This window comes from Eublepharis macularius, chromosome 1 (assembly GCF_028583425.1).
Source record: "Eublepharis macularius isolate TG4126 chromosome 1, MPM_Emac_v1.0, whole genome shotgun sequence".
Classification (NCBI taxonomy): domain Eukaryota; kingdom Metazoa; phylum Chordata; class Lepidosauria; order Squamata; family Eublepharidae; genus Eublepharis; species Eublepharis macularius.
In genome coordinates, this window is record NC_072790.1 from 137,313,423 (window position 1) to 137,329,456 (window position 16,034).

Below are 16,034 nucleotides of genomic sequence, written 5' to 3' on the forward strand. Positions count from 1 at the left end.
TAAGAGGTCTCATGTAGAAAGACTCTTGGAAGAACAAGTAAAAGATAATATACCACCAGAAACTACTTGTCATTAACTACAAGTAAGGCAGAAATTTTATTCAGGTAAGCTGTCTGATTCATGACAACAAAGATGGAGATGAGCTAAATCATAAATTGAACTTGTTGGGAAGATGGTAGTCACTCATGTGTGCTGTGCCGCAATTCTTCCATTGGGTTTCTTACTCAGATATACATAGTCAAAATAGCCCTTGTTATAGATGAGGAATTTAAAAAAAAACTGCAGCAGAATGAAATCCTAATGCACCATGGCAAGGCTAAACAAATATGAGGGCCATCCTCCCCTCTCCCAGTCAAATACTGAATACAGGTATATGCTGTATGGAGACAGGAATGAAAGGACACTACAGGCTGCATATCATACAGCTTTAAAAAGATAATCCCTGTCTGAGATGGTCTGTGCAAACTGATCAGAACGAAACAATGAGGCACCCTTCTTGCCTCATTATGCATTCAGAATGTGATATGTGGATCATTAAGTGAGGCACTAATTTGTTCCTAAACTGCACTCATTCATCATTAGTTGGCAGCATGAGGTTGATCAAATCAGTTGTTGAAGTTTGAGGTTCTCATGATTTGTACACTTTCTACATGTCTTGTAAAATTTTCTAAAGATACTTCAGTCGTTTGATTGCCATTATGCTGTATACATATTTTGCAATATTCTTAAAAGATAGCTTGCCATGGCTGCAGAATTCACCTTCTTTAGCACTGAATAATGTTTCTGAAGTGCTCAGAGCATTTCAGAATCAACTATAACAAAAGAGTGAAGGAAATCCTGTAAATAAACAAGGAAGTGGATAGAAGTTTCAGTACTTACCGATAGCAAATCTATTTCTCTTAAGTAGAAATTAGAAATTGGTTTCTAATATTTATTCTGACACCTGGTTAACATGACCATCATTAGGTGGCAAGATTGGAAGATGAATAAGGAGTGAACTTCATATTCGAAACTATCACATGGGTGGTTTCCCTGTTGCTGGTGCAGTTGCAGATAAAGCAAAGCAGCAACCAGACTTCCATATGGCACATTTCTCTACCCCATTTTCCCAAAAGACACCATCCTCTCCCCTGAGCCACCAGGACTTTTGCATTTTTAAAAAATAAAAGCCCTAGAATACCATTACATTGATGTTCTATTGTAACAACAGATGTATCAGGTTCTCTGAATTCTCAGCATTCCTTTTTAAAAAAACAAACACAAGTCTCTAGCCCCTTTCCTTGCAAAGATATGCCCTCTCATTTATATCTATGCAAGAGAAGGGGCTGGACACTTCTTAAAAATGAAAGCCAAGAATTCAGAGAACCTGCTACACCTATAGTTACAATGGTATAGCAATATAATGATATTCTAGAATGCCAATTTAAAATAAATAACTCACACAGAAATCTGGGGAAGATTTTTTTTTTGCACTGGTTATTATAATAGATTTCTTTGTCTCTGTGTGCATATTATTGTAAAGTTGAATTTAGAGTTCTGATACTATTTCTGTCCCCTTTGCTTTTGCTTCTTGTCTGTCTTTAGAAATTTTAAGAGTTTCATCAGTCATCCATCAGGGTTTCTCCTTTCTCTTGGCTACAGGAATAGTCTTTGCACATTCTTCCTTGATAATATCTCTGATTTCAGCTCATAGCTCTTCTGGTTCATGATCAATTATACTTAGTAATGCAAATCTGTTCTTTACATGGTCTTTAGTCTTTACATTCTTCAGGGATATTATGTAGATTATATTTTGGAACTATGATTCTTTAGAGTTTCTCTTCAGCTTTATTATAATATTTGATATTAAGAATTCATGATCTGTATCACAATCAGCTCCTGGTCTTGTTTTAGAGGAAATAGAGCTTCTCCACTTTCTGCTTCCAATTATGTAATCTATTTGGTTCCTATATTGGCCACCCAGTGATTTCCCCATGTACAATAGTCTATTTGGTTACTTGAAGCATGTGTTAGCAATGAACAAGTTGCTGGCTCTCTTGCTTTTATTGTGTGATTGTAGTGCAATTTTTCTGACAATGTTTCATTCTGGTTAGTTTCCTACATTTTTGCATTCCAGTCACCTATGATTATGAGCATATCTTGTTCAAGCATATGATCAATTTCTTCTTGGCCGCTTGCATAAAAGTTTTTGATTTCTTCCTTCCCAGCATGTGTGGTTGAGGCATAAACTTGAATGATGGTTATGTTAATAGGCCTTCCATGAAATCTGATTGATATTAATCAATCAGACTTTGAGTTATAGCTCTTGACTGCTTGTGGTACATCTTTCCTCACACCATTTTTTTTTGAATTCGTCATTTCCACAGTAAAACACTTTGTAATTTTTTGACTGAAAATGTCCCAATCCAGTCCACATTAGCTCATTCACGTCCAGAACTGCAGTGTTTAAACATTCTATTTCTCATTTTACAATTTCTAGCTTACCTGGCTTCATAATTCTCATATTCCATATTCCTATTATATGTGTCACACAGCTTTGGACATTCCTTTTTATCAATACACATCAGTAACTGGACATTCTTTTGGCTTTAATCCCATCCCATAATTAAGCATTCGTACTTGTACTATGCTCTTTCTCAGTAGCCAATTGAGTGTCATCCAACCAGGGGGACCTGTCTTTCAGCACTATATCTTCTTTCATTTTAGATTTTCTCATCATAGGGTTTTAAGGTAAGAGATGAACAGGAATGGTTTACCATTGCCTTCTTCTGCACAGTACTAACCAAAGTCATCTGAGGTGTTTCTGCCGTTTTCTGTGAGAGATTCTCCACCAGTGTCACATTCCACTACTGCTGCTGCTCAGTAGCTAGACTTCAAGAATTCCTCCATTCCCCTCACCACTGGAACAGTCAATTCTCTTCTGCTGATGTGACTGTTGTTTCATGAAGGGGGTGGGTGCATCTCAGTCTGGTGTCTCAGTCTTGACCATTCCACCTTGAGTCACTCTTCTAGGCATTTAGACTCTTGATGATTTCTGCACTCCTGACGGTGTTGCTCTCAGCTTCACTGACATACTCAAACCCCTCACCACATTAAGGTGTATATCCAAGTGGATGTGTGTCCAAGAGGTTATAATAAATAGTTATTGTTTAAAAGGCACAGAGTTTCTGGCGATAATCTGACAGACAGCATTACATTAAGGCAACCAACACAATTCTATAAAGAGTGCATAAGATTGCACTGAAAGCCATTCATCAGTATGACTGACTACTTTGTAAGTTTTACTTACTCCCCAAATGGCGTTTCTGTACTATAAAATGTCTATAACCCTATCAAGCAACCTCAGAATTGTCACCACATGAGCAGACTGGATATTATCCTGATACTGGAACCTGGAAAACTGCACCAAGCCTCTGATTATTTTACATGTCTCACCAGAAAGCTGCACAGAAGACTGCACTATTGCCCTAAAAGGGGGAGGGGACTATGTTCGGAGGTGCACCAGTTCAGCAGTTTACCTGAATTGTCAGACAGAGGAGGCATGCTGTTGTTCACAGTGTCCAAAATCACAGCAAGTCCAGCTGAATTAGAAGGCATAAGATCAGTATTCAGATCCACACGAGTGAGGCTTTCGTCTTCTCTCCCACGGCTTCTTGGAAAACCAGAGATATTTTCATTTTCAGTCTCATCCTGGTTCCTTGGATTTTGAACAATATGAACAATGCTCTGTTGGGCCAAGTCACAGCTCTGAAAATCAAGGATAAAACTCTTATAAATAATACATTGTGGAATAAAAGGAAAGCTTTTGTATCTATCAAATCACTTCCAGTCTTAAATGGAATTTAAGGAAGAATAAGTAGTATAGAGCTCTGAAGTTAGTATTACTTACATTTGCTTTGGGGACACTAATGTTTAGACATTTCAGAAAACTGACAAGAAAATATCAGAGCAGAGTCAACAGTGACTCTAAATGATGTTTTGTAAAATGGGTAAGATTGCTGATACATTATTAATAAAGATAGATTTTTTTTCAATGGTACAAAATAAGCACTTTTTCTGAGATTAAATATTTCACAATGATCATTGGGAATTGAATGATAATAGGATTTCTTTCACAGTATTAAGGCCATGTTTATTTATCATCATAGGAAAGATTTACCTTTGGTGGATCTGCAAAATTTAACCAGACTACAGAAAACGGCTCCTCTGGAGGACGGCATTACATCCTTGCTGAGATCTCTACTCCCCATAAACTTCACCATCCTGAGGCTCCACCCCTAATCTGCAGGAATTTCCCAGTCTGGAGTTGGCAACCCTTTACCTTTCTAAGTCCACTAAGAAAGTTGTAACTCTTTTTCGGATGGCATAAGTCTTCCACATCAAGAAAATACATGTATCAGAGATCCCCTTGACAGAAAATCTTCAGATTTGCAACCAAATGTCACATTAACTTATACAATGATAGAACCTTACCTATTCTGACCATTCTTACTTCAAATGTGAGAGATTTTAGAAAACACTTGTAAAAATATAATTAGGTCAGGATACGGAGTAACTTGTAATTAGGTTGCCAGATCCCTATATCCTCCTGGTTGGAGGGAGGGACCAGGCACTTACTTGCTGGGGTTTCTGCGCATGCGTACTCCATATTATAATTTTTCTTCGTATTTTTCTTTTTCTTAAAGTGCACAGTGCTATAGTGATATATAAATATGAATAAATACTACAATAAATATTTATACTATACAGGAACCTTTCCTGTCATAACAATAAATATAATGCATATTTAAGAGTATGCTATTCCTATTTGGCACAAAGTCCAAAGATCCAATTGGTGAAAAATGTCCTTAAAGATAATCAGTGAGGTAAGTGATATTCATTCATTTCTTCATTATTGTAATTGTGGTTCCTTCTTATTCCAGGTAATTATTCAACAGTCAAGAGTGACTTCTTCAAGAGGAATGATAATCCTATCGCAGACTACTGTCCTTCTGCTGTAGGGTGGAGCCTCATGGGCATTGCCAGCATAACCACTATCCCATATTGTAATCCAAACTTTTTCAAAGGCTCATCATTCCTTATGTGAACTGTAATAAAATATGGTATGTACATCATAAAAGATATCTGCTTAATAAATATTTGTATTTTCTTACAATATATACAATTTACTTGCGTGCAGAACTTCAAGCATACAGTCTCATGTCACCAAATTGGCAAAACTTCAGACGGATCATATCTGTGTGTGTGTGGGGGGGGGGGGTGTTCTATGTTGAACTCATTATAAACTTTCAAGCAAAGGAAGGGCATGCTGAATTTAAAGAGACAAGGCTTCTTTTCTAGATTTCTACAAGCAGTTATAAGAAACAAGAATATTCAATCTCATTGTTCAGACCGTTTGGTATTAGTGAATTTAATCTAAAAATCCATTCTGCTTCTCTTTGTAATAATTTACGTTGTATATCTGTTTCATGGGCGGAGTTAATCACATCTACGGTACGTTTCGCACCTGGTTTTTAGAGCATGTTTGTACCTGTTCCACATCCCATGTTTGCAAGGTTTTCACACTTTCAAAGCAGTCATGGGATGCAGTCCCACTTTTTGTCCACTGTATCCCCGATTTTTCCCCCTGCAGACACACTGTGATGTTTTTTTAAGTCTGCTGTTGACTGGCAGCTGGCCCACATTTTGCTAATGTGAACACTTTTGCCCCCTTTTTGCTTCTCTCCCCCTCCCCTCTCCTTTTCCTTGGGAGTGGATTGGTTTGTGCAGAATTAACCACTCCCACTCTCCACAGCTCTCTGAACTCCTTGTCCACCATTTTTTTTAGTAAAGTGAGGTGAGGGTCATAAGGCTGCTTCTCCGTTGGTTTCCTTCCTCCACACTTTTATTTTTTTCCCCAAAGCCAGGAACAATTCCTAAGCTTGCTGTTAATTCCCTGCTGGCTTTAAAAGCAAGGAAAGGGTTAAGTAGCTGCTTTCTCCTTCCTCCCTTAGGGTATGCACACACACACTTTTTTTTTTTTAAGACAAGAATGGGTTGCAACTTTGCATCATTGTAATATTACTGCACTTTATTCCTGGCTTTAAAAGCCAGGAAAGGATAAAATGGCTGCTTTTCCCTCCCTCCCAGGTATGTTTCAGGCTTTGCCAAAGAGAAAAAAAAAACAAGCATTTTCCACAGCCCTTTGGAAACAAAGCCTCAGCTTGCCGGGAGGCAATGAATTGGCAGCATTTTAACCCTTTCCTGGCTTGATTTAAAATAAATAAATAAATGAGAGAGGTACATGTTTTCCCCCAGAACTCTGCCACCAATTGCCTCTCCAGTGGGCAGGGGACAGCCCAATCAGCAAAAAGGGGGGATGGGTTCCAACACTGCAATGTTACTACACATGCTCAAATTTTTTTAAAAAAAATGTGACATGAATTGCAAAGCCCCAAAAACCTGAAACTGCACCAAGGCTTCAAAGTGGGTTTGAAATAAAGCACAGACGCCAAATCGAAACTGCAGTGGACAGTGTGAAATGAACGGGTGCAATGCCGAAGCCACTGCTATTGGGGCAAATGCTCATAAATGGCAGTTTAAACCATAAGTGCAAAAAGGGTCTACCACAGAAAATTGAAAATCACTGCTGTTAGGATGGCATGCTATGAAATGGGAAGTTAATGGGGCATACAAGACCTTATTTTTAATTCTTGATCTGTGTTCTTGGATTCTAACCTTTAGAGGTCTAGATCTTCTGCCCACATACAATATTCCACAAATACATAATATTACATATACAACATGGGTAGTAGTACATGTAGAAAAGGAAGAATCATAAGTAGGTCTGTGGGTTTTAGGATTCAAAATAGATGATGCTCTGATAGAAAATTTGCACACATTACAATTTCTGCAAGGGTGGTGACCAGTAGGTTGTATAGTTGCCTTCCTAAGTTCTTGAAAGGAGGAGTGCACTAACATATTCTTCAGATTTTTTGTCCATCTATAGCCTATTATTGTTTTCACATCCCATTAAATCACTAACTATATGCCAGTATTTCACAATGATATTACTGATTTTATTTGACAATGGGGTGTAGTCTATTGCCCACCTTAAGGACCTACTGGATTCTTTAGTTTTAGGTATAAGTAACAATCTTTGGGGAATTAAAGCTTTATATCTGATTCAACTACGTTTTCTGGGTAACCCCATATTAAAAAGATTCTACTTAAAAGTCTACTACCTATTTCAAATTCTCTATTGTTCATAGAATTTCTCACCACTCTTAGATACTGGCCTATGGGGATGTTTCTACACAGAAATGCTGGATGGAATGAAGAATAATGTAAATAGGATCCTCTATCTGTGGGTTTCCTAAACGAACATATACCAATTTTACCTTCAAAATCCTTACACAATGTCACGTCCAGAAAATTGATGTGTCAAGCTACCTTCCCACGTGAACTTAATATTATCATCTGTGGTGTCTAACCACTGTACAATACTGCCAACACGATCTGAATTTTTTAGTATAAGGAAGACATCATCAATAAATCTTTTCAACATTATAATATCACCATAATAGGGATTTTCATTTGTGTTCAATATATAATGTTCTAGCTGGGACATATACAGGTTAGTGATGCTGGGGGCAGTGGAACACTCCATCGCTACCCCCTTGACCTGATAGCAGTATTGGTCTCTAAACTTGAAATATTTTTTTCCCATGACAATGTCTAATAAATCTAACAAAAAAGGGGTGGAAGGATGTTGATTCTCTCTATTTAATAAAACTGCTTCCACCACTCATCCTGCCCCATCATGTGGAATGGATGTGTATAGTGAATGTACATCCAAGGCATCAAATAAGCCGATTTGAGTATGCTCAGATCTTCTATTATAGGAATAAAGGACATGGTGTCCTTTATATATGTGGGAGAATCTTGTACAGGAGTCTGAAGAAAACTGTCAAAGTAGCAAGCCAAAGGTTCAAGTACAGAATTTGACCCAGATATAATAGGTCTCCCAGGTGGGGGGTATTTCTCCTTGTGAATCTTAGGGGCAGTACAGAATACTGGGGTCCTAGGGTATGGATTAATTAAAGCTATATTAATTTTCTGGCTTATATCATTATTCCTCAAAGCCTCATCAAAGACTATTTTGATAAGTCTTTGAATACAGGCTAATGGGTTGTAATAGGTTGGTAACTGGTGGTCACTTTCAATTGTTCAGTAACTTCTTTTAAGTAATCCTCAGTATTTAAAATAACAATTGCTCTCCCTTTAACCAGTGGTTTTATGATGATGCTTTTATCTGCCCTTAGCTATTCTATAGCTTTAAATTCTTTTGTTAAACTGTGCCATAGGTAACTGTGCTTTTTCTAATTGTTCTATTGCTCCTGGAGCAGGAGCAGGTGGCAATGCCCACCCCCACCTTCATCCAGCCAGGATCAGGTGTGGAGCAGGAGGCAATGCCCTCCCCCCCTTCACCCAGCTGGGATCAGGCGGGGAGCAGGAGGCAATGCCCGCTGCCCCTTCACCAGGCCAGAATCAGGCAGAGAGCAGGATGTAATGCCCGCCTGCCCCTTTCTACAGCCCACTGTATTTTTTCCCACAACAGACTTTGTTACTAGTGAGAGATAAGAAATGAAGTGTGTGTGTGTATTAATCCATCCTTCTCTATCCTCAGCTTAAGAAAGGACAGATAGCATTATTAGGAAAGAATACATAGTATATTATTCTGCTCAAAATAGGCAATCACATATAATAGAACTATTTATATACTTGGTTACTATACAGCAATTTGACTTCATTGCTTGAGAATACCTTGAGGGAAAGAAAAATAGTTCAATAACTGAAATAATGAAGCAAACCTAACACCTTATCTGATATCAGAATCCATTAGTGTAAAATCCCTGATCCAATGCAAAGGCCCAAATTAAGCCAATGTCTCTTTATGGGTTTCCTGGGTTACTTTACAATGTTTTAATGGAAGACTTGGGCCTAATTACACAAATTATAAAGAGGCTCTTCCAGAATTAGAATCCTAGCACTAAATAAATCCAGTCTATTTTTGCAACATTGTGTAGAACATCCCTACCTAGTCCAAATTCTCTTTCTACATTACTACTTTTCATTTTTGTTATAAAAGAAGCTGCAATAAATTACACCATTTATACAATTCAACATTTATCTGGGGGCCAACATGACAATGACCAATTTATTGTTAAGATTGCCACATTCTACAACTGAAATGCATATTAAAGAAAAGAACTGCAGCCTAACTGAGTATTATTAACAAAACAAAACCGTGCCATAAAACTCTAAGAAATGTGTCAGCATATTTGCATGAGATTTCCCATTACACCATTTCTCCCTGATCTGTATTTCCATTTATTTTAAATATTGGTTAGAAAATAATAAAAAATACATTTAAAAAAAAAATATGCAGTATCCAAGAGTGGAAATGATTCATTACTTTTTTGAACTAAAATGTGCTTATTATTATGTAGCTTGCCATTAGAGTTCCTCAGAAAGAAAATGCATCACCAATGAAAGAATACAAGCCTTTAAAAAGCATGTAAGTCTCTCAATAATTAAGAGGATGATGTAGGCAAATGAATATCTCAAAACTAGGAAGAGTCCCACTCTTTCCTCTTTTTTTTTTTTTGCTAGTCCAGATAATCCAGGCTAACAGTACAGTAGAAAATACACTGGCATTAATAACTGTATTAGCATCATTTCTCTATAATATCCCAGTAGAATTTTGCCAGCAAAAGAGCCAGAATTTGGCATCCTCGGGGTTCATGTGTGAGAGAAGTAAGCATATGGATTTCATTTCATTCCACCGTGGCACCACGTTTATCCACAAAAGAAGTGATGAAAATTATTCTTGCTGAAGTTAAAAGAGAGACAAAAATAACTGCCCCATACCTTTTCTCCTGCTGTGCCTACACAGTTACAACAGATCATACAAATACAACACAGAGCACACACCCCACAAAAAAACCTTTACAAACCCTTACTATGAAGTCCATATCTCAAATGATGGTCCATAAAATGGAGCTCTGATTTCATGTCATACAATATTAGAGGATCAGGATGGCCAGGCCAGATGGAGTTAAATCACAGAGTTTTGGCTGAATGCTAGAGTGTCACTGGTAATGCAATAACATCACTTCAAAGTCATGCCCCCACTAGGGTTGCCAACCTCCATATGGTGGTTGGAGATATCCTGGAATTACAACTGATCTCCAGGCCATAGATATCAGTACACCTGGAGTATATGGCATTATACCCCAGTGAAGTCTCCCTCTTCCTCAAATCCCTCCCTCTGCAGGCTCCACCCCCCCCCCAATCTCCAGGAATTTCATACCCTGGAGCTGGCAGCCTACCACCCACAGGCAACTTGATACAGCACACATGTATGGACTTCTGTGAAAAGATAGCACTGTAAAGAAACAGCTAAAGTTCATCACACATATAGGAAGAGCTCACTTGTTCCCACAGAATCATTAGAGGCACTCACATCTCAGGATATAAACAAATTTCTACTCCATTCTTCCAGCTGAGGTGCAACCATGTACCAAATACAAGTAAGGGGGTTTCCATTCCTCAAAGTCTGACTGTTCCAAATGTCTGCCATGTCACTTCCCATTCTCCAAAAATATGTGAGTACTGCATATTTATTTAACAGTCACAGTGTCTATTACACAGTAGACAAAGCATAAGACTGTAAAAGTGAGGGAGGGGCTTGTGGCCCATAAATGTGTTTTACAGTTAAGCTTTCATCATATATATACTTCATTTATAGTCCAGCTTGCTTGTAGAACTCAAGACAAAATGCAATAAGATCAGTTTAATATATACAACCAACAGTGCAATAAAACTGCATTTGCCCCATTGAATGGTGTAAAGTAGAGATGAGCATGAACCGAAATATGAACCAAAGTTCATGATGAACTGGGTCGGTTTGTGGTTCGCGAACCGGCGGTTCATCAGAGCCCATTTCTGATGAACCACCATGAACTTTAGGCTGGTTCATTTGGTTCATTTTTTGGTTCGTCACTGCAGACAGCCTGGCGCCCATCAATCAGTTTCCTAGGCAACAGGGGATGGAGTTCCTGCATACCTTTTGCTGACCTGGAAGTGGCCTTCTGCTGACCCAAAAGTAACAATTTGCTGACCTGGATGTGACATTTTCACAAACCAAATGAACTGATTCGCGAACCAGGCAGGTTTATGAAAGTTCGTGGTTCATGAAATGCAACAAACCACAAACTGCACGGTTTTGGTTTTTCCCTGGTTCGTGCCCATCTCTAGTGTAAAGCAACATTTCTGGGTGAGCACTATGCAGTCCACTCCACCTACTTCTGCTGCTGGCCATTCTTATGACTTCAATTTGTAACATGCAGTTTAAAAACAATAAAAATGTTATAAATAAACATTAAAACACTATTCCATATACAATAAAATTTCTCAATTGGCGGATATAAATATTAAAATACAGCATTTTAGGTGCAGGGCTTGGCTCTCACATCATGGCCTGCGCCACACTTATGAGCTCCTGCATGGGTGGTGGATGGTCTTCAGTGGTATGGCCAGCGAGAAGACAGCCTAGCCCCCACCAAATGCCTGGTGGAACATCTCCATCTTGCAGGCCCAGCAGAAAGATAACAAATCCTGCCTGGCCCTAGTTTCCTCAGAGAGCTCCACCAGGTTGGAGCCAGGACTGAAAAGGCCCTGGCTCTGGTAGAGGCCAGACGGACCTCCCTGGGGCCAGGGACCATCAGCAACTGCTTATTAGCTGATCGAAGCAACCTCCGGGGAACATATGGGAAGAGGAGGTCCCAAAGGTATGCTGGGCCCAGTCCACATAGGGCTTTGTAGGTCAACACCAGAACCTTGAAGCGGTCCCAGTACTGAACTGGTAACCAGTCCAGCTGATGGAGGATGGGTGTTATATGTGCCATGATTGGAGCTCTGGCAACCACTTGTGCAGCTGCATTTTGAACCACTGCAGTTTCCGGATCAAGCCAAAGGGAAGCCCTGCGTAGAGCGAGTTACAGGAGTCTAATCCGGAGGTGACTGTTGCCTGGATCACTGTCGTAAGGTCATGAGTTGGAAAGTAAGGGACAAGTTGTCGAGCCTGTCTTAGGTAGAAAAATGAGAATCGAACAATCGCTGCAACCTGTGCCTCCACATACAGGGAAGCATCCAGGACCACCCCCAGGCTGCTCACTCTCGACACCGGCATAAGTGGCGCTCCATCGAGAGCAGGGAGCCGGAGTCCTGCACCCATGGACCCTAGACCCACATGCAGGACCTCCATCTTCAAGGGATTCAGTCTCAGCCAACTCTGCTTCAACTATCCAGTCACAGCTTGGAAGGCACGTTCTAGGACATCTGGGGCAGAGTTGGACCGGCCATCCATCATCAAATACAGTTGGGTGTCATTTGCATATTGATGGCACCCAAGTCCGAAACTCCGTACCAGCTGGGCAAGGGGGCACATATATACATTAAACAGCAAGGGGGAGAGTATTGCCCCTTGAGGGACACCACACACCAATGGGTGGTGGGATGACAACTTCTCCCCTAGTGCAATCCTCTGTCCCCTACCGTGGAGAAAAGGGACAAACCACTGCAGGGTCGTCCCTAGAATCCCCACATTGGCAAGGCGGTGGATCAACAGGTCACAATTGACCGTGTCAAATGCTGCAGCATCGACCCACCTTGATCCAGCTTTCAAAGACAGATAAACACTGACCCGCCTTAAACAGCTTTCAAAGACAGATAAACCCTGCCAGAATGAGAATGCTGATAATTCTATTCTGCACTCCATTCCTAAGGCTGTTCAATAAATATTTGGAGTGTTTCACTGAGCCGTGTTTCTCTGTGTTAATGAGGTTTGGAAACAGAGACCCTTTCCCATCCTCACTTGTTAAACAGACCAAAGCTATTTTAGGGTAGTACTTTGCTAGGAGGATGGACCAGGAGACCCTCCACTCTTCAGTTATTTTGACCCCAGCAAGGGAGAAGAAGCAGTCTCCTAAGCAATCACAATGTTCCCATATCAATGCTGATAAGATGAAACATGGAGTTAGCCTGTATGAATTTTTTTTAAAAATGGAGGGGAGATATGTAATAAGTAGGGATGTGCACTTCAGGTTTCAGCAACCCGAAGCAAACACAGATCAACCCTTATTCGAGTTGATCTGTGTTTCCCGAATCGGTCCCAGCAGAGGTGCCCTGATTCGGGAAACCCAAAGCAGAGCAACTCAAAGCGATTGGGGTTGCTTCAGGTTGCTCTTTGTAGCCTTTTCCCCTTGCCGCGGCAAGGAAAAGGCTTTAAACGGCTCTTCCGTTCCTTCTTCCCTCCCCTGTGGTCAGGAGAGGGAGGGGGAGAGGGGGGCATCAGGGAAGGGACTTGAGATTGGCTGACATGACAAGCCAATCACTTCAGCAGCCAGCAGCTATTCATTTCCCAATTGGTGATTCTCCGGGAGTACATTGTGATTCTCTGGGAGGACATTTTTTTTAATTTTTTTAAAATGCTGCTGCAGTGAGTGGCTGGTTTGAATTGGGGGCTTGTGCAAATTTAGCCATAAATTGGCAAGCTTGCCCTGCTTAAGCCATGTGCTTGCCTCTCTCTGGGCTGGCTGTGCTGCCGCTGAGTGACTGCTTCTGCTGCTGAGTGACCTGCTGCTGCTGCTTCTGCTGCTGGACCAACTGGATTTTACTGGACTACCCTAGTGGACCTAGACTGGACTGTCTGAAACAGGTTTGAGAGTCACTGACTCACATTTTTTTTCTATTTGGGAGGAGAGGGTGGTGGTTCATTCTCTAGTCTTGGTGGCTTGAAGGAGGGGGAAATTGTGGGTAAGTCTTCTGTTTGATTAATGCTTCTTAAATATTGCTTCTGTTTAATCATTGCTCTGTGTGTGCTGGAGAGAGGGGGCTGTGCTTTGGCCTTGTTCTGTGCCTTGATTCTCCTGTTGCTGCATTTTAATCCAGCTTTGCTAGGCAACTGAGAAGGAAGTACACTTCTTTTACTGCTGCTGTGAGGAATTTGGTGCTGCCTTTGCGGTGTGTGAGCTTCTTTGGTGCAGTTTTGCTTCTATGTGTCCACTGATTCATTTGCTTCCCTTTTACTGAATTGCTTTGCTGGGTGCTGTTGACTGGAGAGGGGTGTTTTTGCATATTTGGGGATGTTTCTTAGAGTGTTCTAAAAAAGAAGTTTTTAAAAGTTTTTGGGTAGTTGTAGGTCTCTGTATACTTTTGCCCTCTGAATTAAATTGTTAGCTAGGGATCCAAGGCCTCTTCTTCTTGATTAATAGGCTTCTGTAGGAATTAGCAAGAGTTCAGGTTCTCAAGTAGTGTTGATAAATAGGCCGTCCATTTGTGCTTTTAACTAGGGTATTCCTGCCCATCTCTGGCTCCCTTGGAACCAGAGCTGGCACATTTAGAAGAAGGCTTCCCATTATAGGCTTCCCTATAGATCTTTGGGGTTCAGGGCCAGCTTGATTCCTGAAGAGGAATTCAGCTGTTTGCTAGTGTAGTGCCACAAAACTAAATAGGGCCCTGAAAAGACATTTCTGTGTCCATCTCCAGGAACAGAGCCACAAAAAAGCAAGTTTTCAGAGTAAGCAGGCAGTTAGTTCTTAAGAATAAACTCCATTTGTGAATAGGTGCTTCACTCAGTGGGCCAGCTTAATAAGGTTAGTTAAGGCAGTTAATAAGGAAGTGTACTATGGTGCAGTTCCTGTTGAGCCATTTCAGTTCTGTTAAATGAGGGTGTAATGAACGTTGTACTAATGCTGTTGTTGCATGCTGTAACCCACCCTCAGCCCACTTGTGGGGAGGGTGGAGCAGAAATCTGAGAAATAAAATCTTTGAAAATTATTTTTGGTGTGTTTTTGGTTGTATTTTTGGTGTGTTTTTGATTTTCTGGTGAAATGGTGGGGGTTGATTTAATCTAGGACTGTAGATTGTGATTAAACATTGATGTGATGTTTTTAATGAAACTTGAGAGGCTGTGGGAGGAGGGTTGGGAGAGGGTCTCCTGAAGATTTGGTGATTTTTGCATCCAAAAAGCCACCCCCAGCCTCCCAGAACTGCCCATTTAGTTTGTGCTAAATTCAATGGATGATTCTCTGGAGTGAAGCTGATCTCTTTCATCAGTTTGGCTCTATCGAGGGAGGCTGCTCATTTGTTCACTTCTAGTTGCTCACTCGCTTCATATGGATTTGTGTATTTTTAATCAATTTTTTTTTCTGGATCCTCTGGTGTGAAGTTAGTCCTCATAGGGAATAATGCAGCCGGGAGGACCTTTTTGGGAGGCCATAATATGGCCCCACCAATTCCAATCTCCCTGAAACCTGGGAGGCCATTGGAGGAGGGTTGGGAGAGAGTTCCCTGAAGGTTTGGTGCATTTTGCTTCCAAAGTGCCACCCCCAGCCTCCTGGGAACCTTCTCCACGGTTTTTCTCATAGGAAACAATGGAGATAGGCAGCAACTGGGGGGACCTTCTTTGGATGGCCATAGCTTGCTCCCCCAAGTCCAACCTCCCTGAAATTTGGGTGGCCTTGAGAGGAGAGTTGGGAGAGGGTCTCCTGAAAATTTGGTGCAATTAGGGAAGAAAATGCCCCCCAGGCCCCCAGATAGCCAAGAGCAGTGTTTCCCATTGGAAACAATGGCCGAATCTTCCCTAATAAACCCGAATCTGCTTAAATACCCGTTTTGGGTTTACCCGAAATTTTTCCTGCTCTGGGTAAACCAGAAGCATGAAACCCGAATCTTTGGGGGGGGGGGTGCACACCCCTAGTGATAAGGTCTGCAACACAGCAGGCAGAAGTAATAAATTTAGTCAACATTAAGGGTCACTTCTTCCTATACAGGCCCACTCACTCTGCTGGGGGTTCTCTCGTTTCAGGGGTGTGTTTGCCCTGTGTACAATCTATAGCTTTCCTGGTTTTGGCTGACATTTTATTATAGTTTGATTTTTTTTTACTATGTATACTTGCTTTCATTTTTAAAAACAGCTTCATGTGATT

General features: G+C 40.8%; 1 protein-coding gene across 3 annotated transcripts in view; it reads right to left on the reverse strand.

Moving 5' to 3' along the window:
* The window catches only part of PRKN (parkin RBR E3 ubiquitin protein ligase), a 1,286,511-nt gene that overhangs the window by 815,873 nt on the left and 454,604 nt on the right, over positions 1–16,034 (reverse strand). For all 3 annotated transcript variants that reach the window (XM_054972198.1, XM_054972190.1, XM_054972207.1), the window contains one exon: positions 3,519–3,747. In XM_054972198.1, the coding sequence (XP_054828173.1) occupies positions 3,519–3,747 (229 nt within the window). The remainder of the gene's footprint in view (positions 1–3,518; positions 3,748–16,034) is intronic.